Genomic DNA, 25,733 nt, shown 5'->3' with positions numbered 1-25,733 from the left:
ACCAGGAAGGCTACCTTCCATGACAGGACCAGGAGTGGGCAAGTAGCCATGGGCTCGAAGGGGAAACCTGTGAGAATAGTGAGGACTAAATTTAAAGTCCCAGAGAGGTAATGGTTCACGAACCTGTGGGAAGAGCCTCTCTATGCCCTTGAGAAACCTGACGGACATTGGGTGCGAGAAGATAGACCTCCCCTCCACTGGGCAATGGAAGGCCGAGATGGCCGCCAGATGTACCCTCAGGGAGGCCAGGGCTAGGCCCTGCAATTTTAGGTGTAGTAGGTAGTCTAGAATGGCCTGGATGGTGGAGTGCAGCGGCAAGATGCCACGTGACTGCGCCCAGCAACTGAAACGTTTCCACTTTGCGCGGTATACAACCTGGGTGGAAGGTTTCCTGCTTCCCAACAGGATGCGCTGGACTTGCTCCGAACAAGCTCTTTCTCCCTCTGTTAACCATGGAGCCTCCATGCCATCAGGTGGAGGGAATCCAGGTCTGGATGGAGCAGCGACCCTGGTCCTGGGAGAGGAGATCGTAGCGTCTCGGGAGCGGGATCGGTGTGGCGATGGAGAGGTCGAGCAGCATACTGTACCAGTGCTGCCTCGGCCATGCTGGTGCGATCAGTATGATATCCGCTCTGTCTCTCTTGATTTTCAAGAGGACCTTGGGAAGCAGTGGGATCGGGGGAAAAAGCATACAGTAGTGGCCCCGACCAATGTATCAGGAACGCGTCCGAAATGGAGTTCCGCTCGCGCCCGCGCAGGGAGCAGAATAGTGGGCATTTCTTGTTCTGTAACGTGGCAAAGAGGTCCAGATGGGGAACTCCCCACTTGTGGAAGAGAAACGCTGTAACCTCCCCATGGAGTGACCATTCGTGGCGGGGTAAGAACAACCTGCTGAGGCGGTCCGCCTCGTCGTTCCTCACCCCTGGGAGGTGAGAGGCAACCAGATGAAAGTCGTACCTCACTGCAAGGTCCCATAGCTGCATCGCCTCGTGGCACAAGGCCGAAGAGCGTGCTCCCCCTTGTCTGTTGATGTAAAACATCGTTGCGGTGTTGTCTGTGAGGACTTGCACCACCCTTCCCCTCAGAAAGCGGAGAAAAACCTTGCAGGCTAGAAGTACTGCACGGAGCTCTCGAATGTTTATGTGGAGCATTCTTTCCTGTATTGACCATCGACCTTGTGTACTGAGGGCGTGGGTCATGTGGGCCCCCCAACCAATGTCGGAAGCATCTGTGATCAGTGTTACAGAGGGGACAATGTCTGCAAATGGGACTCCTTCCATTATCTGTCTCGGATCTGTCCACCAGTTCAGGGACGCTAGGACCTGGGGCGGGACAGTGACTACCTTGCTCAGAGAGTGTCTGGCTGGGGCATAAACTGAGGCTAACCACCCCTGAAGGGGCCTGAGTCTGAGGTGAGTTAGCCTCACCACATATGTACATGCCGCCATGTGCCCCAACAGCTGGAGGCAGTGCCTGGCTGTCGTCGTGGGGGATCTCTGTAACTCAGAAATGATGGCAGTCATGGTTTGGAATCGAGGTTGTGGGAGGAAGGCCCTGGCCTGCACTGCGTCTAGGGTGGCTCCAATAAATTCTATGCGCTGTACTGGGGTCAGCGTGGATTTCTGCTCGTTTATGAGCAGCCCCAAGCTGTTGCATGTTGCGCACGTCAGGGCTAAGCTGTTTGCCACATGATTCCTGGACTTCCCCCGAAGTAACCAATCGTCTAAGTAGGGGAAGATTTTAACCCCTCTGCGCCACAGGTAGGCTGCTACCACCGCTATGCACTTGGTGAAAACCCTGGGGGCTGAGGAAAGGCGAAAGGGGAGGGCTGAAAACTGGTAGTGGCCACCAGCTACCATGAACCGTAGGAAACATCTGTGGCCAGGGAGGATAGAGACATGAAAATATGCGTCTTTTAAGTCGAGAGCAGCATACCAATCCCCTGGATCTAGTGTGGGAATGATGGAGGCTAGGGAGACCATGTGGAACTTGAGCCGCCTGATGAACTTGTTGAGACGGCGAAGGTCCAGAATAGGCCGGAGGTCTCCCTTTGCCTTGGGGATAAGGAAATACCGGGAATAAAACCCCCTGCCCCTTTCCGTAGGTGGGACTTCCTCTACTGCCCCTAGGCGGAGCAGGGAGCGGACCTCCTGGAGGAGGAGTTGCTCGTGAGAGGGGTCCCTGAAGAGGGACGGGGTAGGGGGGGAATCCGGTGGGAAAGCTGAAAGCTGCAAGGCGTAACCTCTCCGCACCACACTTAGCACCCAGCGGTCTGAGGTTATGCCCTGCCACTCTCGGAGGAAAGGCCGAAGCCTGTCTCTGAAGGGCAGGGTGTGATCCTGATCGGCTACGAGGGCCGTGGGAATGGCCCTGGTGCCGCTCTCGAGCATCCCATCAAAAAGGGCGCTTATTGTTTTTACGCGGCCCTGATTGGGAGCCTTTGGCAGGGCCTGGGCGGTCTCGGCGGTTGGTTTGTCTGAACCGGTCCCGACCTCTCCTGGGTTGTGATGGGCGGGGGGGTAACCTAGGAGCGGTCTGCTGCTGTCTCTGAGGCTGTTGTTTGCCCTGGCGTCTCGTGGCTTGAGGTACATACAGGCCCAATGACCTCAGGGTGGCCCTCGAGTCCTTCAGAGCGTGTAGTTTACTGTCCGTCTTGTCTGAGAACAGGCCTGTGCCGTCAAAGGGCAGATCTTGAATTGCCTGCTGTACCTCGGTTGAGAGGCCTGAGGATTGTAGCCAGGACGATCGGCGCATGGCTATGCCGGAAGCCATGGCTCTGCCCACCGCATCTGTAGCGTCGCTGGCAGACTGCAGCGTAGCTCCTCCAACAGTTGACCCCTCCTGGAGCAAGGTGGTAAAATCCAGTGCGAGGTCTTGAGGTAGGGCCGATGTAAATCTCTGGAGAGATGACCAGAGGTTTAGATTATAACGCCCCAAAAGAGCCTGGTGATTGGCTATGCGGAGCTGGAGAGCAGCGGTCAAGTACACCTTCCTCCCAAAAAGGTCTAATTTTTTATACTCTTTGTTTTTGGGAGTATTAGCCTGGGCACCTTGCCGTTCTCGCTGATTAACGGCGTCCACTACCAGCGTGCCCGAGGCTGGGTGGTTATACAGGTACTCGAACCCTTGCTGCGGGACATAGTATTTCCGCTCCGCCGTTTTTGATGTGGGAGCTACCGAGGCGGGAGTCTCCCAAATAGGCTTCACCAGTTTCAGTACCCGGTCATGTACTGGGAGCGCTACTCTAGAAGGGCCCGCAGAGGCCGGAATGCCAAATATGGGGTCCTCCTCCTCCGAGAGCTCCTTAAGGTCTATTTTTAGGTTTTCTGCCAGCCTTTTCAGGAGCTCTTGGTGCGCCTTAAAATCAGGCAGCGGGGTCCTCTGGTCCCTGGATGTTGTATCAGGGGGAGAAGAGGAGGAGGACTGCAGTAGGGGACCCGTGGAGGGCCCCTCCATAGGGTCGGACTCATACTTCGACAACTGGTCATCCCCTTGCGGGCTCTTAGGTGGAGGAGGAGGTTGAGGCTTTGATGATGAGGGGAGTGACCCTGTCCCCTGTACTGTCTGTGGCGGCCAGGGTCCCCAATAAGGCCATTGCCATGGGCCTTGCCCCCATGTCGGTACCGGGCCCGGTGCCGGGTATGGCGCCATGCTCGTGCGGGCCGGGCTTGGAGATCTGCGGCTCCTTTTGCGCTGCCCTTTAGCTGGAGATGGGCTGTGCGACGAGGGGGAGCGATGGCGGCGCTTGCTGTGCCGGCGTGATGGAGAGCCGCTGGAGGAAGATGAGTACCTCCGAGTCTTGCGGCGATGTTTCCCGATATGGCCCCTGGGACTCCGTGAACGTCGTCTCTCCTGGCTAACATGCGGTTCCGGAGAGATGCCCGGTGCCGAGATGCCGAGATGCCCGGTGCCGGGGCTCGTGTCGGGCTGTGGGAACGGGGTTGAGAGACCCTTCGGTGCCAATAATGCTGCACTGGGCTGCCTGAGAGAGACCTCGAGCGTTGGCGGTAATGGTTCAGAGTGCCGACGAGGTGCTGTGTCCTCCCTCGGTACCGTACGTTGCGTCGGAGAATGCGTTGGCGACCGCGATCTATATCGGTACCGAGGGCTGTCCCTAGGTACCGGGGACTGAGAGCGTCGGTGGCGTACCGGTGCCCTCCTTGGTGCCGCCGACTGTACCGGACTAGCTGATCTGGATCACGTATGGCGGTACCGTGCCCTCGGTGCCGGAGGGTGATGCTGGCTCGATGCAGGAACCTCCCGTGACGAAGGGCGGGACGGGCTCGGAATCCGAGACTGTGACCGAGCCCGGCGTGTTGGTGCGTCCCGCCGCCCACTGGCCGAGTGGGATTGGCGCCTGTCTCTGTGCGCAGCCGGGGATCTGGACCGATGCCGGGTTTGTATCTGGGGCACCGGGATCCGCACCGGACTGTGCTCCAAGGATCGGGAGCGACGATCTTTTGCCAGCACCGAGTCGCCCGGCACCGGTGATGGTTGGTGCCGGGAGCCGGAAGATGAGCGGGAGCGGTGCCGTGTCTCTTTTGACCGGGTCTTTCCCCGTAGTGGTGATCGGTGCCGTGGCTCCGAAGATCTTATTTTGGAGACGGAGCTCTCCCGGGAACCTCCAGAGCACGCCCGGTGCCGTGACTTGGAGGAGCTCGACGACTCATGGTCGGAGCTGGGAGGGGAGGGTGTTGCTCTCCCTCTCCCCGACCGTCTGGGGGGAGACACCGAGTCCCATCTCCTCTGCCCACCGGGGTAGCCCAGCGCGGGCTTACCCCGAGACGCTGTCCCCGAGACCCTCGGCTGAGGGGGGGACGGAGGCGTAGGCAAGGCCATGAGGGCTCATGCTGCTGCAAACGCCTCCGGCGTCGACGGCCCTTGTAGGGGCGCTCCCCCACCCCCCAGGGTCGGGGGAGGCTCCCTACGAGGAGATGCCGGTGCCGGTACAGCCTCAACGGCACGTGGCTGGGGCATCTCCTGTATCACCCTCTGCTGTACCGGTCGCAGGGGGAGTCCATAGTTACGGCCACCGGCCGTTTTTTCTTTTTCGGTGCCATCTTGTGCGGTACCGATGGTGCCGATGTCGGTGCCAAAGGAGTGCTGCGCGGTATAAAGGGCACTGCTGGCACCGCGGGTCCCCAGTTCCTTCTTTCCGCCTGTGACGGGTGTGTGCTGGAACTTTTTCCCTAGCAAGCCCCGCATCCAGCTCAGGCGCCCCCTCTTGCTGCGCTGGCACCGCGGGTCCCCAGTTCCTTCTTTCCGCCTGTGACGGTTGCGCCTCTTGCTGCGTGCAAGTAGCTCATTCCCTAGTTGTTTGACTGTTTTTCAAAGTTGTTGTTTATAGTGTTTATAGAGTTAGTTAGTTTATAGTTTAGTGTTAAGTCTGAACCCCGGACGGGGTTCCTCCTTCTGGAGTCATGCCGGGCTCCACTGGCTTTAAGAACTGTGTCTTGTGCACCAAAGCCTTTCCGATCAGTGACCCGCATGACCGTTGTCTCCGGTGCCTTGGGGAAGAACACCGTCGAGACAAGTGCAGAATCTGCAAGTCCTTTAAGCCTCGCACCCAAAAGGAGAGGGACGCGAGGCTAAAGGCAATACTTATGGAGTCGGCGCTCCGTCCAGCCTCTGAACCGTCCCGGTCTCCGTCGGCACCGAGTGTGTCGTCGGTGCGGAGCGCCCCCCCACCGGCACCGCTTTCGGCACCGCAGAAGGCCTCCAAGGGTCCCAAGAAGTCGGCACGGCCCTCGGCCGCACCGGAGATCTCCCCCCGGCCCTCGCAGGGCGGCGGGAGCACGGAGACGCCCCAGTCACGGGCCGTAGAGGTTACTCCGGCACCGGGGTCTCCGCGCGGGTTGCCTCCCCCGACTCCTGGGGGTGGGGGAGTGCACCCGCAAGGGCCGTCGACGCCGGAGGCATTTACCGCGGCACGGGCCCTTATGGCCATGCCTATGCCTCCGTCCCCCCCTCGGCCGAGGGACAAGGGACCTGCGTCTCGAGGCAAACCCGCGCTGGGTGGTCTCGGTGGTTGGAGACGTTCCCAATCCAAGTCTCCTTCCAGACGGTCACGGAGGGTGGAGAGCGTCGGCTCCCCTCCGAGCTCCGACTCTAGGTCGTCGAGCGACTCGGCACCGCGGCACCGTGGGCGGTCCCGAGTCCGTCGCCGGAGCCGTGTGTCCAGCTCCAATGCCAGCAGGGACCGAGACTCGGGCTCGCACTCTTCGGCACGGAGCCCGTCTCGGCACCGCTCCCGGTCACCGTCGGTCTCGAAAGGCCCAGAGACACCGATGGCTCCGGCACCGATGGCTCCGGCACCGATGGTCCAGGCACCGTTAGGCCCGGCACCGATGGGGGCCGCACCGATGGGGGCCGCACCGATGATGGGCCCGGCACCGGTTGGCCCGACGCCGACATCGGGGCGACGGGACTCTCCTCTACGTCGCCGTCATCGGTACCGCTCTCGGTCCCGGGGAGGGAAGCGGTACCGCAAGTCCTCTCACCGCAGAGGCCGGTCGGCTACGTCGTCGTCATCATCCTCGACTTCCTCGTATCGCCGGCACCGCCGACGTCGGCACCGGTCCGCGTCGTCCTCGCCCGACCGCTCCACGCGTCGGCGACATAGACGACGCACGGCGGGCTCGGGGGACAGGAAGGCTGTGCAGCTGCAGCAGCCTTCCCTGCAGGCCCCAGGATGGACCCAAGGGCCTTGGCAGTGGCCGTACTGGGGGCCTTGGAATGCCACTATGCCCCAGGGCTCAGTGTCGCTGCAGTCGGCGGTGGCTCCCCCGTACCTCCCGCACCTAAGGTTCAGGAGCAAGGGTCGGAGGATTCGGACCCAGGGGAGGGACCCTCCACTGCGCCCCTACCCTTCTCTTCCTCCTCATCGCCTGATGAGGCAGCAGCCAGGGATCGTAAGGGGCCCCTGTTTGACTTTAGGGCTCATCAAGACCTCCTAAAGAGAGCGGCTGAAAACTTAGGCATGGAGTTTAAGCTCATGTCCGAGGAGGAGGACCCCCTTTTTGGGCCCTCGAGCTCTCTGGGACCCTCACGGGCCACCTTGCCAGTACATGACAATGTCATGAAGATAGCCAGGAAACTCTGGCAGACCCCGTCCTCTCTGCCCTCTACGTCCAAGGGGGTGGAACGCAAGTATTATGTCCCCAAGGAACCATTTGAGTTCCTCTACAACCACCCGGCACCTTGCTCCCTGGTGGTCGATGCGGCCAACCAGAGGGACCGCCAGGGGAACCAGGGTAACACGCCCAAGGACAAGGAGGGTCGCAAGATGGACTTATTTGGGAGGAAGGTTTACTCTACTGCGGCGCTGCAGTTTAGAGTAGCGAACCATCAGGCCCTGTTTGGGAAATATAATAAAAACTTGTGGGCCTCTATGCAGAGGTTTGCCTCCCAGCTGCCCCCGGACCAGGAGGCAGACTTTTCCACTATCCTCCAGGAAGGGGCTGCTGTGGCCACCGCTGCGCTGCAGTCGGCTAGTGACGCGGCGGACACAGCCAGCAGGGCTATGGCCTCGGCGATAGTGATGCGCCGCTGTTCATGGCTTCAGGCTTCTGGCCTCACCCAGGAGGTACAGCAGGCCATTCAGGACTTACCGTTTGATGGCCTGGGTCTGTTCTCGGAGAAGACAGACGACAAACTCCACGCACTCAAGGACTCTCGGGCCACCCTGAAGTCACTTGGGTTGTATACCCCTCAGGCCTCCAAACAGCAGTCCAGACCTCAAGCCCAGAGGCAACCACCACCCCCGCCCAGGCCGGCTCCTCGCCCCGCCCAGCAGAGGAGGGGTCGTGAGCGCTACCGCGGTCCCAGCAGAGGAGGCCGCCAAGGGTCCTCTGCAGGGGGCCAGCAGGGGCCTTCGAAAGGGGGTAATCCGAATAAACGTTTTTGACCCAGAACCGGAGGGTGGTACTCTTCCTTCTCTCTGGGATCTTGGCCGGCCGTTCGCAGATAGGCTTCGCCCTTTCCTTGCGGATTGGGAAGCCATTACTACGGACCGGTGGGTCCTGGAGGTGATTGCTAAGGGGTACTCCCTCCAGCTCACAGCTTTTCCCCCCAACAACCCTCCGCGGCTGTCCCCCATTGGGGATCCGGCCTCGGTTCAACTCCTTGTGCGGGAGATTGGGTCGCTCCTCACGTTGGGGGCAGTGGAGGAAGTCCCACTGGCCGAAGAGGGCAGGGGCTTTTACTCTAAATATTTCTTAATCCCCAAGGCGAAGGGAGGCCTTAGGCCCATTCTGGACCTCCGTGGCCTAAATAGGTATATTAGGCGGGTTAAGTTTCGTATGGTCTCCCTCGCCACAATCATTCCGGTCCTTGACCCAGGGGATTGGTATGCCGCCCTTGACCTAAAGGATGCATACTTTCACATCTCAATATTACCGGCCCATAGGCGGTTCTTGAGGTTTGTGGTAGCGGGACGCCATTATCAGTTTCGGTCCCTACCCTTTGGGCTCTCCTCAGCACCTAGGGTCTTTACTAAGTGTATGGCTGTGGTGGTAGCCCACCTGCGCCGTAAAGGTGTTCAAATCTTCCCCTACCTGGATGACTGGTTAATCAGGGGGAGGTCGAGTTCCCATGTGAGACATAGTCTGTTCCTCACACGCGAATTGTGCGCTAGACTGGGGCTGCTTATCAATGAGCAAAAGTCCACACTCACTCCGGTACAATGTATTGAGTTTATTGGAGCCAGGCTAGATGCGGTACAAGCCAGGGCCTTCCTCCCTCAAGCAAGATTTGAGGCGATGGCAGCCATCATATCTGATCTCCACTTGTCCCCCATGACGACAGCCAGGCACTGCCTGCAGCTGTTGGGACATATGGCGGCTTCTACATATGTGGTGAGACTGGCACGATTGAGGCTTAGACCTCTCCAGGCGTGGCTGGCTTCGGTGTATGTACCACACCGGCATTCTCTAACTAGAATGGTCCTGGTTCCCCCACAGGTGCTGTCATCCCTCGATTGGTGGAGGGACCCGAGGGAAGTGATGATGGGCGTCCCCTTCAGAGAGTTCATCCCATCTGTGACGCTCATCACAGACGCATCCGATCGGGGATGGGGAGCCCACATTTCTCACGATCAGGGCACCCAAGGGCTTTGGTCACTGGAGGAGAGAGCTCTGCACATCAACGTGCGCGAGCTCAGAGCGGTCCGATTGGCCTGCAAGGCCTTCCTCCACTTCCTCAGGGGCAGAGTGGTCCGAGTCCTTACGGACAATACGGCAGCCATGTTCTACATGAACAGGCAAGGGGGGCACGTTCCTCGGCACTCTGCCAGGAAGCCATTCACCTCTGGGACTTCGCGGTGAGGCACGGGTTTCATTTATCTGCCTCTCACCTCCCGGGGGTATGGAACAGCGAGGCAGACCGCCTCAGCAGATTTTTTTCTCCCCGCCACGAATGGTCCTTACACCAGGACATAGTGGCTTGCCTCTTCCAACGGTGGGGTACTCCCCGTCTGGACCTGTTCGCTACAGCGGAGAACAGGAAATGCCCGAGGTTTTGCTCGCTCAGGGGTCGCGAGCTGGGCTCTCTGTCCGATGCCTTTTTGATTCCCTGGACAGGGGATTTAATGTATGTTTTCCCCCTGTCCCGCTCCTGCCCCAAGTCCTCCTCAAAATCAAGAGGGACAGGGCGGACATTATCCTGATTGCCCCAGCGTGGCCGAGGCAGCATTGGTACAGCATGCTGCTCGACCTCTCCATCACCGAACCGATTCCGCTACCCAGACGGTGCGACCTGATCTCCCAGGACCATGGGAGATTGTTGCACCCCGACCTGGACTCCCTCCACCTCACCGCCTGGAGACTTTGTGGCTGACAGAGGGAGAGAGAGCCTGTTCCATGCAGGTTCAACAGGTCCTCCTGGGCAGCAGGAAGCCGTCCACGCAAGTAACATATAAAGCTAAGTGGCGGAGGTTTTCGGGGTGGGCAGAAGCGAGAGGGTTACACCCTAGCATCTCACCTATACAGGCCATCTTGGAGTACTTACTGCAGCTTAAACTGCAGGGCCTGGCTTTGGCCTCCCTCAAGGTCCACCTAGCAGCCATCTCGGCCTTCCACCAACCCATGGAGGGCCGCTCCCTGTTTTCTCACCCTATGTCGGTGAGGTTCCTTAAGGGGGTGGAGAGGACTTTCCCTCAGGTGCGGGACCCGGTGCCACCCTGGGACCTCAACTTGGTCCTTAACGGGCTGATGGGTCATCCATTCGAGCCCTTGGCTACATGCTCCCTTCTACTTTTGTCATGGAAGGTGGCCTTCCTAGTGGCTATCACCTCGGCCAGAAGGGTCTCCGAACTGAGGGCGTTAACCTCGGAGCCCCCCTACACGGTTTTTTATAAGGATAAGGTCCGGCTGAGGCCTCACCCGGCTTTTATGCCTAAGGTGGTGTCTCAGTTCCACTGTAACCAGGACATTTTCCTTCCTGTGTTCTTTCCAAAACCCCACGGGTCGGAGGAGGAAAGGAGGGGGCATTCGCTGGATGTCAGGCGAGCCTTGGCCTTCTATCTCGAGAGGACCAAGCCTTTCCGGAAGTCGACACAGCTCTTCGTGGCTGTGGCGGATAGGATGAAGGGCTTGCCTGTCTCCACCCAGCGCATCTCCAAGTGGATTACTGCCTGCATTAAAGCATGCTATGAGCAGGCAGGAGTACCCCTCCCAGGGCCGGTGAGAGCACACTCCACTAGGGCTCAGGCCTCTTCCGCAGCCTTTCTAGAAAGGGTTCCCCTGCAGGACATCTGCAGGGCAGCGACCTGGTCGTCAGTCCATACGTTCACGTCGCATTACGCCATCGTGGAACAAGCAAGGGAAGACGCAGGGTTCGGCAGGGCCGTGCTGTCTAGAGCAGGTCACCGATAACTCCTACCCTCCTCCAAGGTATGGCTACTCAATCACCTACATTGGAATGCATATGAGCAATCACTCGAAGAGAGAAAACAAGGTTACTTACCAGTAACTGTTGTTCTTCGAGATGTGTTGCTCATATCCATTCCAAACCCACCCCCCATCCCCACTGTCGGAGTTGGCAGAAAGAAGGGACTGGGGACCCGCGGTGCCAGCAGTGCCCTTTATACCGCGATATGAGCGCGGCACTCCAGGGGGCGCCTGAGCTGGCCATGCGGGGCTTGCTAGGGAAAATGTTCCGGGAATCTGTGCACGGGGCGCGCACACACCTACATTGGAATGGATGTGAGCAACACATCTCGAAGAACAACAGTTACTGGTAAGTAACCTTGTTTTGGGTATTGCTCAAGTGATACCCCCAAAAGGGAGGGTTTTTTTGTTAAATATTTTTCAAATAAACCTAATAAATCCAAGCTGGAAAAAAAATGAGGAAGTCTTCATTAGTTTATTTCTCAGCAATAAGATTACTGAAGTTTCATCTCCAAATGAGATGAATAGTATGTCTGATCATGCAGTCACTAGTTAGGTTTTCTGTAAGTATTTTAAGAAAGATCCATGTAAATACAAGATCAGTTTTTACATATCCGTAATCTTCAGCTATTATAGACCAGCTGCAAATTTTTTGTATTGTAATTTCCAGCCACAAAGAAAGTACAGTGTAGTGGATAAGAGCATAAAGAAATATATATATTTAGAAATATAAAGAAATAAGATTATTATTGTTAAGGAGGCTACTTTTTTAAAGGCTTTGTATTTGACAGTCGTTACTTCATTTCTCCAGTACCATAAAGCAACCTTCACATAAAATGTAGAAAATACCTCTAATGATAGAATTTATTAAAATTGCAACTTTCTGCTTAATTAGAGCAAAATATAATAAATAAATATATTCGACCATAGCCTCCGTTACTTGCTCATTTTTTACCCAGGTTGAACTTCCATTGAATTCCACAAGCAATACGAGATTTTTTTTTTTTTTTAAAGAACTGAATGAGGCCTGCAGAATTTGACCCTCTAACATGTCATTTTATAGGTGAAGGCCAGGAAAGCAGTTTGAATGTAGAATTAGAACTGGTCAGGAAATTTTGATGAAATTATTTTTTCATTGGAAAATGCCAAATTATTGAAACTTTTCTTGGGAGTGTATCAGTTATGACTAAACTTGTGTCAGGAAAGTTCCGTAGGTCCAGAATGGAATTTCTGCTCAAAACCAGAGAAAAAGATCCCAGAATATCCCATGACCTGGTAATTAGGATATACATCTGGAAGGTTTTCTAAGTTCAAGTCCCCCTGCTCTACCTTATTCAGAGCAGGGACTTGACCTTGGGTTTTTCACATTCTAGCTTAGTGCCTTACCCACCAGATCCTTGGCTATTCTTGGGTGGATGTTTCTTTTTCAATCAAACTTTGAAAAGTCTGTTTTGTCCCACTGTAGAACAGGAAAATATTTGAGATCTCAAAAATTTTTGCAGGACAAGAAAACCATTTTCCACACAGCTCTAATGACAGCAGATACAGTCCACAGCTCTTTCATTAGTGTACCTTTGCTATTGTACCGATAGTTAGGATGAATAGAGGCCTTCATGCTCAGATGCCCAATAAAAAGTATTAAGAATTAATCAACATTTTCTTTATTCAAGGTTGAATTTTACAGCTATCTTCTGTTAAAAGTCCCACCCCCCCCCCTTCTTTCAGGAGTTTATTTGGGAGCATTGCCGTACTGTTTTGTATTTACTGGTGGTTTTACATTGGACATTTGTGTTACTCGTAGTTTTTTTTTTAAAAGTACTATTGGTCCCTGCTTGTTCTTTACAATAATTATCTACTCAAATGAATACACGAAACCTCATTATCTGTATGGCTCAAAGGAAGGAGAATGTACCCTAAATTTGGAATTTCAGACACTTCTGTATGTCACATAACCACTGTTGAGATAATTGGGTTTTCCACTAATAAAACTACTTTGGTATTGTCATCTGTATGATTAGTAAAGAGACCCTTTGGTCACAGTTGGTTGTCTATTTAGGTTGTGAATTTGTGATGGGAGCCCTGGTCTCATTCTCAGGTATGGCAACAACACTCGGAACTATGCCGTGCGAGTTGGTGATTATCACACACTGGTTCCTGAGGAGTATGAGGATGAAATTGGAGTCCAGCAAATTGTGATGCACAAAGAGTACAGGCCTGACAGCAATGACTACGACATTGCGCTGGTGAGGTTGCACGGACCAGAAGAACAATGTGCCAGATTCAGCACCCATGTCTTACCCGCCTGTTTGCCACTGAGGCGAGAGAGGCCACAGAAAACTGCCCCCAACTGTTACATCACTGGGTGGGGTGACACAGGTAAGAGTGACTTATACATTATACATTATACACACATTTTCCTCTACCTCACACACACACACACACACACACAAAGATTTCAATTAATTCTTAAACACAATTGTTTAATTTGCTATTTGTGATATTCAAGGTGGAATAACTGTACCAGGTTCCCTCATTTTAAAATAGGAGAAAAGCTTGTATTTGTTTGTCCCCCCCCCAATCATTATCAAGGAATAAAAGCACTTGTTTCTTTTAATTTAGTTTGTGCTTTAAAAAAAAAAGAAAGAAAAAAGAAAAGAAAGTGGAGCTGTCACTACTAACCCTGTCTCTTCACTCTTCCAGACTGTAGGATTAATTATGTTAAACAGCACTAAATCTTCCATTCACACTTACTGGAGCCCACACACTCACACCCCTTTAAAACAACACCAGCTCTGTCCAATTTAGTTTTATTAAGGAGGATCAGAAATGCTTTTATTGATTTAAATGACACCAGGATGTCAAATGAAAAATGGCCAGAGCACGTGTGTAATGGAGAATCAAGCACACTATCTTTCTTCTCTCTTGCTGCCACTGCCACTTTCCAAATGCCAAATTTCAGCTGCTAGATTTGAGTGAAAAAAGAACCTATCAAAGATTCAGTGGAGGCAAAACACATTTCCAATCAGATTCTTGGACGAACTAGCAGCTGTTGTTGCTTTATTGGGTGTAGATAGGAGTTTCTTTTCCAGAGGGTTTTGTTTCTTAAATGTTTTGTAAACTAATAACCATGTTTTACTTTTATGTTTTTATTGGGTTCATGACAGTGCCAAAAGCAGCCAACTTTATCATCCTGTAGTCTTCTGACTCATTAAAATTGGCAAGAAAATGTGGTTAAATATAAGTTCTCTCTTTTTACATTCGTTAACCTGTGTGCATGTATGCACAGATATCTATAAGAGCATACTGAAAATTAGGAGAACTAAAAACCGGAAAGAAAGATTTGTAGTTCTGTATGTTTTGCCAAAAAAACAACCCATAATTCATCACCTTAGCATTTTATGTAATTCACTGTGTAAGGCATATAAGAGCTCTGAAGTAGTACCACTTAGCTTAGAATGTCTATTTAAAATGAAATATTAGCTACCTCAAAATTTACTTTAAATGCAATAAATTACATTATTGCAACATTTCCTGAGATTTTAAATGTTCTCTGCAATCAAGTTTGTTATGCAAGGATAATTAAGGACTTTAAAAAAAAGTTTTCACTTTTTTCAAATGAGATAGAATCATGAGACACAAGATGAGTTTTTATGATGTATTACAGAAAAATATTCAAATGACTTTTAAAATATGAAATCTTGCTTGGACCTGTATCTTCTAAAGTGAAATAACCATGTGAGGTATTTCAAAAAACTCTCTCTCTCTCACACCCACACACCTTTTGAAGTTATTTGAATTTGAAGATTTGCCAGTACTTACAGCACTAAACATTCAAAAAATGCTGTCTATACAACAATCTAGTTCCTTTTGAATGAATTTTACTTCAGACCAATATTTTGTTTTGACAAAAGGAGACTAAAAATATATTGAAGTGACATTGAGATTTGACAGAAATTTTGTTTAAGCTTTTAATTAAGTATCATGTTTATGAAAGATGCTAGACTGACATCTCTGGAGCCTGAAGTCTATTTATGCAGTAGTAGTGCTAACTTCTCTACATTGTCTCAGTTTTAGCACTGAGGAATCATTTTTTGGGAGAACAGGATAGAGTGGTTTCATTGACGTTAGTCCCTCAAGGAGACTGTAACATAGTGACGGTAATTTTTTGAGAGTAGATTTATACTTGGCCAACTGTTTAGTAGGAACCAGACTGAAAGCATCTCATTTGGCCTATTAACACCTAGCAGTTTGCTCGATCGTAATGACTTCTGATCATTACCAAATAGCCTAGCTTTGAACAGTAACCTAGAGATGAAAACCTTTCTGCCAATAGCCCTATAGCCATTCATACCATTTAAGAATGATTCCCCACTACATTTAAGTATTACAGCATATATTCTTGTTGAATTAGTTACCTAGAATACAACAAAAAAATCCTATCCTCTGAAGTATCCATGATACAAGTGCTGCGAAAACAAATGTCTTACTTACAATTTGCAGACTTTTAGGGAGTTGAGGTATGCATTCTTTTCACCTTTTTTGCTTAATGCTGTAACACTGTATAGCAATATTTTAGTTACATTAATAAATTCAATTAGATCATACTTAACGATCACCAAATCAGGTATCTCAGTACCAGTTATTTGGTCTCTTTACAGGAAGGGCCTATTCAAGAACATTGCAACAAGCTGCCATCCCCCTACTTCCTAAGAGACTTTGTGAAGAGCGTTATAAGAAAAGGTTCACAGGGAGGATGCTCTGTGCTGGAAATCTCCGAGAACAGAAACATGTGGACAGTTGTCAGGGAGATAGTGGTGGACCACTGATGTGTGAACGTCCAGGGGAAAGCTGGGTTGTGTATGGGGTGACTTCCTGGGGTTATGGCTGTGGAATCAAAGACTCTCCAGGTGTCTACACCAAAGTCTCATCCTTTGTACCATGGATAAAAAATGTGACCAAATTGTGACCATCCCAACTCAGAAACAGTAAGCATATTAAAAAAGGAAGTTTCAGAATCAGACGGGGCAGCTTGAACTGCACAGCCAACACACAGCTGGGGCCCACAGTGGTTGGGAAATGGACACATTCTTCTGTTTTGCGTGTTTTTATTTGTATCGAATCAAGGATGTATATTCACACTTTTTAGTTATAGATTAATGTGCAATTTCCTTCATGTTGAGCATAAATTTATATTTGCACGGAAAAATGCAATATATGTAAGGTTTGAGGGGAAAAGGGGCAATCATTTTACTCTAATATTGGATTAAGACAATTTGAGAGTTCAATATACTAGTTACTTTCAATAAGACGACTACATTGGCAGTTATTTATGCTTCAGGTTCTCCTCAGAATTACTTACAATCCTCACTTCCAGAATAACCTATTTAGTTCCATGGTTGTCCTACCTATAACTCCTCTACTTTTAAAAGAGGCTGCAGGTTAGTCCTTTCAAATTCTAAGATTTTTCTTTTCTAAATCTATGACTAGAAAATAATAAAATAGCCAGTTTTCATAGACCTCTACCCCAAAAAGGTATTCGTTCACACCTATGCTTCCTCTGCTGATTCTCTAATAAATACTATTCCGAAGACTATAGAAACCTCAATGATTAAACACTATAAAAAGTATTTCACATTGGAAAAAGCAACGCTTACTAATGTGGCAGTACAAGTATTAATGATACAAATTTATTTTAGTCCATAAGAAAGTCACTACATTATCACGTAACCTATGAAATACATAACCATTTTACTGAAACACACTGACCAATGTTATACTAACCTTTCTTTGTTGTCTGAAAATTATTCAAGATAGCACGAGTTTCATGTTTCAGTTTATTTCTAGGATGCATGGAGTGCCCATTCAAGGGACATTCTAAATTGTTTTACACAATTATTTTCTTTACTCATGACATCTTTGACAAACTATCACTTTTTAAAAGCTGTGATGAAACCTGTGTGGGCCAAGAAACATTCAAGTTAGTGAGATGTAGCAATTCGGTGTCACCATATTGTCCATGTGTGATTGTACAGAATTGTGACCAGTAACCACTGTTTCTCTTCCCTGGAAATTCCAGCTGTGACAATGTGTTGGGGCCTTTTGTGCACAAAATTGAATGCTTGTGCGAATGTATGATAGATGTGTAACTATGTGTTACATGACTGTATGTGTCCATGTATGTGTCCAGTTCTGTTACTATTATCAAATTACCCCCTTTTGTTAGCATGCAAAAGAGTTGTGGTAACACTGTAGACTCCCTACATGTGATTTATTTCTTATTCAGACTTGGCCCTCAATTTATCTCAAGATGTCAATGTGTTTTAAAGGGCCATTCCCAATTTAAACAACTTGTTGGAACCGGTGCTATATTAGTATAATCAGGTGCTTTTATACAGTATTTGTACAACTTTCTGTAATTTTGCACTATATGGATAATATAAAATATTGTATGTTAGAAATGCAAATAAATATATTGAGTTCAACAGCTGGAGAGCCTGTTATTATATGAAACAATCAGCTGATGAAATATAAAATTGTTAGCATTTCATTTATACACAAATCTTTTAAAATAATTAAAGTTAATCTGCTGAATGAAAGAGAAAAATGTAACAAAACATCTATTTGTATCATAGAACCCTTGCAATACAAGGTGCATTGGTTTCTTTGAGAATTCTGTAGTGAAGTAGACTATATAGTGCAATAAACTAGGAAAGAAGAGTGTTAGGAGTGGGGATGTGGAATTGCCTGATTCTTAGAATCTGAACTACCAAAGATCAGATATGGAGAACTTAAGAAAAGTCATCATATAGCAATGTAGCATCCATTTAGATTTCCTAGCAGTCCATTAGTTTTTGCTCCCTGGGCTCTTTTCAGCTTAACTTCAGTAATTAACTAGATTTAAAAATGTTATGCTAACACTTTTATTCAGACAGCATGCCTTTTTAATATCTAAAGTAAATGGAGTTCTTACATTCTACTACTTTTTAATTTTTTCAGTGAACCTATATAGTGTAAGCTGGTATAATAAATGCTGCCACGATTACTGAAACCCTTCTTCACAGGTAAAAGTCCACATACATAATCCAGTGATTAGTTTATGTACAAACTAATACAGGAAGTATGCCACACTATATTCAATCAGTTAACAATGGTATGAATTTTAATAGGTGGAAAAGTGTACTTTGAAGACTTTTGTGAATCAGTTTTCTCCAAAGCTTTTCATATCCAGACAAGTTTTCCTTTGGGGAATAATCATGGAATGGAATTTTCTTCTGGAATCTGGAACGAACCAGCTAAACAAGTCTTGATATAGTGATAGAAATTAAGAAACAAGACAGACTTGAGATAAATACCTCTGCCAATGCAGGACTGCTAATTACAATATACTCTCGAATGTTTTGCATGCTTTTGTTCTAACCATTTTAAACCCTGAATTAAAAATATTAGAACCTTGTCTATATTACTCTATCACTAGATGGAAGCCACCGACAAGACTAGGGGCATTTTTATCACGATAGATGAGATTATAGCAGCAAACACTTGAGAGATATTTATCCTAGTTTCCAGTTGCTTCTGCTACTGCAGAATTGCAGCTACAAAAGTTATCTTAGTTCAATGTACTCTAGTAAGCACCCTTTGAGTCAACATTTCCTAGATTTCTGAAAGCTGACCCCTCAAGGAAAATGAAACCATTCATTCACCTCTTCAACGCCATCATGCAGTGGTAAAGGCCAGTAACTCAATTTATACATTTTGCACCCCATCCCCCTTGCAGGATGAGGCCCACATTTGGGAAACGTTGCTTTAGGTCAAGCTGCATGTAGTATTTGAATTCCTGTGTCTCCCCCCCCCCCCCCAAATACATCAGCTTCTCCAACTCCTCTTAATGCTTTTTTGTTATTCTCTGCATTTCATCTAATTTGTCAGCATCCTTATCGATACCACCAACCAGACCCAAGTTTCTATCTAGATACAGTTTCAGCAGTGCTGTACAGAGAAGAACTATGAGCTTGCTTGTTTATGACAGAATCTCTCTATATAAAATTTATTTTAAACACAACACAGTCAGGAATTAAAACATTTTTCTTCTCAGTGATAAACGTGCAAAACCAGTGCTTGGAAAAATTTACAAGTGTTGGAAATATTTACACCCATAGGAGGGTTATTAGCACTGTCATTATCAGATAGCAGCCATAAAAATCTCATTAGTTATGTTGATATCGAAGCGAAAAAATATTTGAGCTAGCTCTAGAGTTAGATACAAATATTGTAAACCACAAACTCAGGACTCAATTTTCAGAAGGTATAGAAGCAGACATTTTTGGCTCTGGTTATCAGGAAAATTAGCACTAAAATCGTTAAAATGAAGGACAAAGATGGTAATCAGAAATAAATGACTGCGAAGCCCACATCTTGTAGAGTATCAGAAAGCTGGGGTTCTCAATTGTGACATATTACAAAACACTAACTCTGGTATTTTACAAAATATTGGACAAGAAAAATTCCATAAAGCCAAGACGACTATAAAATGGTCAAGGACTGACCACAATAAATTCCAGAGAACAGGTCCATGCAGTATCAGGAGCTGAATGATTACATGCTCATAGTATAACCAGTAGCAGGCCTGTGTGTCTTTTGGTACTAAAATTCCAAAATGCAAATACTGAGTTAGAAAGCAATGTATTTACTCCTTCAAAAATATCAACCGTCTTCACAAATGTAAAAAAAAAAAAAAAAATCTCATTTCTTGCCCTTATGTATGTTCTTCATTTCTTGAGCTCAATTATTTGCAACATCGCTGGTATTTATAGACAGCTACACACCCCAGCAGATCCTTGATTCAGAACAGACTTACCAACAGTATCTATGGCATCCCATAACCACTGTAATTTGCTATTATCCTGTAGTTTATACTTTTAAAACTGGCTTTCAATTTATCTTTATAGTCAATTTAACTTAAATTAACTTCCCACATGGAAGAACAAGTGCTTTTAAGGGATTTAATTTAAATAATGAAAAATTGAGAAATTATGGCACACTTTAAATCAAGCACTGGATAGAACACCTCTGGACATTACCTTCACCTGTTAGTTTTTAAATCTTATAGAAATGATTTGCCATTTATAAACACCTAAAGCTTATCTTTATTGGGGTTGCCAAGATTTCTCAGCCTGGGCTACATCTTAGTATTGGGCACTGATAGCCCCTCTCAATATTCTTTACACTTGCACAAACCCCCAGTATCAAGGTATTTCTACATCAAAAGTAGGAAAAGTAGGTAGTTTTCCAGTTTTTTAATGTGCTTTGTCCTTTTGTGGAAAAAGTTATCTCCCACTTCGGTATGTTGCTTTAGTCAGTTCTTCCTTGTATGCATCTCTGTATTGTAGTTCTACTCCTTCCCAATGTTTTGCTGCAGGTTCTTTGTAGCTTTCTCAGCCCCATTTCGCTTCCTCCACATTCCTGGTCATGTTGCCTGTCTGGTTCCCTTCAGAGGATGTGATACCTAGTCAGCCAGTCTTCAACGTCCCCTGCCCTGCATGTTCTAGTTCTGCTCAAGGATATGGCCCCACAGTACTTCCTAATTTCTTCCAAAGCAGCTGATACTTGACATTTCTAATCCAAGGGCATCTTCCTTTCTCTCCTCTGTAGTTTCTATACTGCTGGAGGAAGATTTCCTGCCTCCCAAAATACTGCTGCTTGTTCAGGTCTTTTCTCACCCAGAGAAGCAGCTAAAAAGAACCCACTACCGCATAAATTGCTACTTTGCTGTAGGTGGTTGCTGGTCACAACATTAGAATTAGAGACGGCAGTATTCTCAGTGATGCTTTCTCCTTATATTTGCCTTTTTTTTTTTTTGGGCTAACTGAATAGTTGTTCAACAGAGGTACACTTAGAACAAGTAGAAGATGGGCATATTCTACAAAATTAGCATAAAATTCTCAATTATGCATGATTCCAGTTTACCCAGGACAGCGATATAACAAGATAAACTCTGTAACCCATAATCACTTAGGTCTAATTAGTTTGGCAGAAATAGTCATGAGAAACAGTGCATGCCCTTCCCTCTGCCCCCCAGCTCCATACAGCTCCTTCTGCAGTGTTCTTTCACAGGAGTAGGGGACTTGCCCCTTTCTGTCCCACAAAAGCGGTAGTAGTTCTGCCCCTATTGCCAGCTGCTACTGCTGCCACTACCACCACCATCAGGACTCCCTTTTAATAGGGAAAGGAGAAAATCTAGCATGGAAGAAGCCTGAAGTACACACACAAGAATTATTTCCTTTGCATAGAGCAGGGATATCAGAGAGCACATGGGATGACTATGTATTTCACTCCTTCCTGTAGAGAGAGGTTTGAGTGACTAAGGAATGACTATCGAAAGTAATTAATGAGGCAGTCTAGTCTACTCATTAACCATCCCAGCTCCAAGCTAGATAAGCCAGATTTGATTTAACAGTATTATCACTTCTTGTGCTTTAAGAACATTTAAGAACATTTTTTTCCCACATGGAAGAACAAGTGCTTTTAAGGGATTTGTTTAGAATGCTAATGTTCGATAGTAAAGTGACTTGCATTCTATTTGACCTAGCTTAAGTACATATTTTAAAACACTGTCTGATTTTGAAAGGTTGAGTTCAAAACTCATGATTAGGAATTCCAGCAAACTTAACTGCCCTTCTGTTAAATTTAAAGTAGAAAATTAACAGTAACAGATACCAATGTTTAAAGCTTGTTTCCTTTATGAGGTATAGTGCATTGCTCAAAAGTAATGAGGAGAAACTGAAGGATCAGCAGCAATTAAATGACAGATGTGCCACTTTATAGAACATATTTAAACTTTGGCAAAGCTTTCAAAAAATGGAAGTTTAATAACCAATAGTTTGGTGTTTTCTTCTTTTCAAAAGCCACCACTGGAAAATATTTCAGTAGTTGTATCTGTTCTGTTGGGAAAACTTAAGTTTAAATGCAGATATTCAAAAGAGTGCCTTTTAGCAGAAAGCACATTGTTTCCCTGACTCACGAGACATCTGAATTAAAGCTATAAAGTATTCTTACAAAACACCCCATCTGTTATGGGGATTTAAAATTGGAATGTAACTCATGTCTATTTGCTTGCCAACTGTACAGCATTAACAACAAGACCCTTTGTTTCCTGAATTATAGAGGTAAACCTCCCTAAAATATAAGAGAAATCCTTGAATATTTAAGAGCTTAACATTAGTTATCCTTTGATATGTTTCATGTGTATGACATAGTTTAAGCAGTTAAGTATTCTAAATATTCCTGTTCAATCCCTACTAACTTAGTGTCCGGAATGGCGCTCACCACTTGAGGACTAAGTCCTTAATTATAATATTCTTCTGAAAGACTATTTAACCACAATGCACCATATTCTTCATGACTTATTCCGTAAAATTTCAAAATAAGCTTGGCAGGCACTGGCACATTCTGTTTTCTGGAAATATCCTGCACCAGTGAGCTGTATTAGTTCAGGTTTACTGTATAAACATTTGCTGACATAGCTACATCAGTGGGGGGGAGGGGAGGAAGATGAGGCATGATCTGAGAAGCCTCTACATAGACGGTTAACAGCAACAAAATCATACTGACATTTATATTAGCACAGCATTATTAGTGTACATATGGCTTTAGGTAGCAGTAGCACTAAAAAGGAAAGTATGACGCTATCAATAAAAATATACAAGGAGTTGTGTAATCAGTGTATTTTATTCAAACTGCCTAGTACTTTTGTGAACGTAATACTTTAAATGCAGCACATGATCTCAACTTACTTGTCAAATATCTGGATTATAAATAAGGGGAATAAATGTAACAAGAATGAGAGTGTTGTAAAAAAGTCATTTTTTAAATTACAATTTTGACAAAAAATTGAACATTTAAAAATTTCTCTCAACCTAAGTGACACGTTCTGCATATATATATTTACATGGGAGAGTGAGCTAAGGAAAGAAGATTACTATGGCAGAAGCAGGAGCTTTAGAAACTCCTTTTCTTTTGTGCTTGCTACCCTGGATACTCAAAGGCAATGGTTCTCAAACTTCACTGCACCACGACTCTCTTCTGACAACAAAAACTACTACATCAGGTGGAAAGAGGTCAGGAAGGGGGAGCTGGAGCCAGAGCCCTGCCACCCCAGGCTGAAGCCCTCAGGTTTCAGCCCCAGCAAGTCCAAAGCTGGCCCTTTTAATGGGGTTGTGACCCACTCTTGGGTCCCGAACACTGCTGAAGGGCCATTACAAAAATACCTTTTGATTGTTAGTTGGAAGGACAGTACAAATTTTCAGTGCTGGATATGTGCTTTGGAAAGTGGCCCAACATCAATGCCCCAACCCACTAAAGGCTGCAGCCAGCCAGCAACATGAACAAGTGTTAAAAGACCCATTCAATTAATGCTAAAATCTGGATTGGAAAATCTGGAGAGTGAAAATCAGATTTTTTTGGATGGGCCCTAAAAACCTGAGATGCAATTTGGTTTATGAAGAGTACAAGCTAGCTTTAAAAGTGTCTTTTCATAGTTCTGTCCACAGCCTCCTGAAGCTGCAGTGTACTGCCTCTGGCATACTTCCAGAGCAACTGACTTGACATGGTCGATAGCTGGTAATCCACCAGCTAAGACAAACTTGTTTTACATCAAGTTGCATCTACTTCTAAAAGCAGAGTTGTGTTTTTTACCCCACCTTCTTCAAAGTCATCACAATTTAGGAATGTTTATCCTGCAAAGAAAAGAGTCTGCAGTAACTAAATGTGCACATTTCCAACAACTAAGTTTTAAAAAAAAGAGTTGCACTACATCCTATGATTTACTTCAAGGAAGAGAGTCAAAATTTAAAAATAAAATTCAATAAATACAATTGCCTTGTTGGATTAACTAGAAAGTTTGTTTGCAATACAATGTACATATATGAAAGTAATTCTGCAATACTGGATTTTATGCCAGTCAGTTTCAAGTATTAAAAATAGTCTTGAAGCAAAAAAATTGGGTTCATTTTCTAAACTTACCAACTTTGAGATCACCTTTATTAACTAGTCTGAAACAAAGCAGTAGCTTTTCCAATCACCAGAATGTTTATTTGCGACACAAAGGAAACTGCTAGTAAGTCAAAGCACACATACATAAAAAGCAGCATCATTAGGCTCAATTAAGCACCCACTGAAGTGGCAAGAAATGTTCCACTGGCTAAAATGTGAACAGGACTATTCCCTTTCATAAGGGAATGATCAATGATCAAACAATTTGTAAGTAGACTTAGTTTTTATTTTTCCTAGTTTTTACTGGTTTATATCCCAAATTACTTATTTTATCTTGGCTTGGATTTTTGTTTCAAGCCTCTACTTAACCAAAGTTACACATTCCAAACCACCAGACTCTGAGACAGGTGAGTAATTTAGTTCCATTAATACCAACTACAATACAGAAGTAGTCAGTTTCAGTCTTAACCCAGCAACCAGCAGTTCATTCATTCATTTTTATAATTACAGGACTTCCTCTCATCCCCCCAGCTCAGACTCAAAGCAAAGCACTTACATGGTGACACGGGGTGGCTCTGGTCTCACGGGTCCCCTGGAAGAAGGTAGAAAAGGAAATAAGGATCGCTGCCACTCAGGCCCGTTACTACCGAGCTGCTGGACACGCCACACGTGTTCCTTGCCCCAGTCAGATACTGACACCAATTAGCTGGTACCAGCTTTGCCAAAAAGCAAGACGCTGCTCTTCCATGGCTAGGAAGGGAGGCTGCCACAGGCGGCAGGTCCCACGGATTCATGGATTGACAATGGGCGCGGACACAAAGACGATCCCGCCCCACGCCCACCTCGGGGCCAACCGGCGGCCCAAGCCCGGGGCAGGCGGCGGACGCCAGCCACCCCACGGACCCCCGGCCCGACGCTCCTGCCGGCACGCGGGATGTAGGCCCCGCCGGGCCTGACTCGCTCGCTACCCCGCTCGGAGACAAGAACAAACCCAAGGCGCGGCCCGGGCCGCGACCGAAACTCACCCCCCACCCCCCCCACGAGGGCGTCTACCTGCTGCGTCCCGCTCCCATCGAACGGCGGCTCCCCTCGCGCCCAGCCTCACACCTGCAAGGACACAAATGAGCCAAGCCACGTTACTGGAAAGGCGGCGGCGGTCCCTCCGCCCCGCGCCGCCATGTTCTCCTTTGCTCCCCAACCACCGCATCCCGCGACCGCGCCGCGCGCCCAGACCGCTCAGCTCAGAGAGCGGAGAAGGGCGCGCGCCGCCGGCGAGGACCCCGGGGAGGGGCACCCGCGGCCAGAAAGACAGGCCTGGCGGAAGGGTGGGGGGAGCGCGCCCGCGCGCGCCGGGAAAAACCCGCCAAAGGACTCTAGCCCCGCAGCTGGGAGCGAGGCGGGGCCTGTTGCCCGGCGCGGAGGTAGCCTCACTCCCGCTCCAGTCACGAGCAGTTACTACCCCGCCGAGTCCGGCGCTCGGAACAAGGCCGACCACGCGCCACCGCCTTCCAGAACAAAAAGAAAGAGGCGAGGGCGCAGCAACAACTTCCTATTCACCCTGCCCCACCCCTTCCGGAAGCGGAGAGGGCGTAGATACTCATTGGCCCCACCCCTTCACAGCATAGCGCCTGCGCAGCTGCCCCCCTGTCCTGCCGGGGGGGGCGCGAGGCTGGTGCGAGCGGCGGGAGGGGCGGGGGAAGAGTCTGATGATTCTATGACAGTGTCAATCAACCGGACTGAGCCGCAGCGGGCTGAAGGTGCCTGCGACAGCAGTCACGGGGGTGCCCGGCTCCGCGACGAGTGGGGCGCGGTTGCCTGCAGCTGGTGGGCGGGCAGAGTACGCAGCCGCAGCGCCTCTGT

At 48.0% G+C, this 25,733-nt stretch overlaps 1 protein-coding gene, 1 long non-coding RNA gene and 1 other non-coding gene across 4 annotated transcripts in view; 1 reads left to right on the top strand and 2 right to left on the bottom strand.

Annotated features, from left to right (window-relative positions):
* The window catches only part of PRSS12 (serine protease 12), an 82,447-nt gene extending 65,076 nt beyond the window's left edge, over window positions 1-17,371 (top strand). For both annotated transcript variants that reach the window (XM_067558686.1, XM_067558685.1), the window contains 2 exons: window positions 12,982-13,262; window positions 15,545-17,371. In XM_067558686.1, coding sequence (XP_067414787.1) covers window positions 12,982-13,262; window positions 15,545-15,852 — 589 coding nt within the window. In that variant the 3' untranslated portion in view covers window positions 15,853-17,371. The remainder of the gene's footprint in view (window positions 1-12,981; window positions 13,263-15,544) is intronic.
* Window positions 17,372-22,057: 4,686 nt separating this feature from the next.
* On the bottom strand, window positions 22,058-25,424 carry LOC137160210 (uncharacterized). Its single transcript, XR_010921810.1, has 3 exons — window positions 24,927-25,424; window positions 24,430-24,465; window positions 22,058-23,617 (listed from the first exon to the last, which is right to left on the bottom strand). It is a non-coding gene; the product is annotated as an uncharacterized lncRNA (long non-coding RNA).
* LOC137160232 (small nucleolar RNA SNORA24) lies at window positions 24,541-24,671 on the bottom strand. The gene has a single exon (XR_010921817.1). It is a non-coding gene; the product is annotated as a small nucleolar RNA SNORA24 (small nucleolar RNA).
* Window positions 25,425-25,733: the final 309 nt, after the last annotated feature.

The sequence above is a fragment of the Emydura macquarii genome, unplaced genomic scaffold, assembly GCF_026122565.2.
Source record: "Emydura macquarii macquarii isolate MOO-44397 ecotype Brisbane River unplaced genomic scaffold, CSIRO-AGI_Emac_v2 contig_2171, whole genome shotgun sequence".
Taxonomy (NCBI): domain Eukaryota; kingdom Metazoa; phylum Chordata; order Testudines; family Chelidae; genus Emydura; species Emydura macquarii.
Note: the sequence above shows the minus strand (reverse complement) of the source record. Positions and strands in the feature narration are given on the sequence as shown.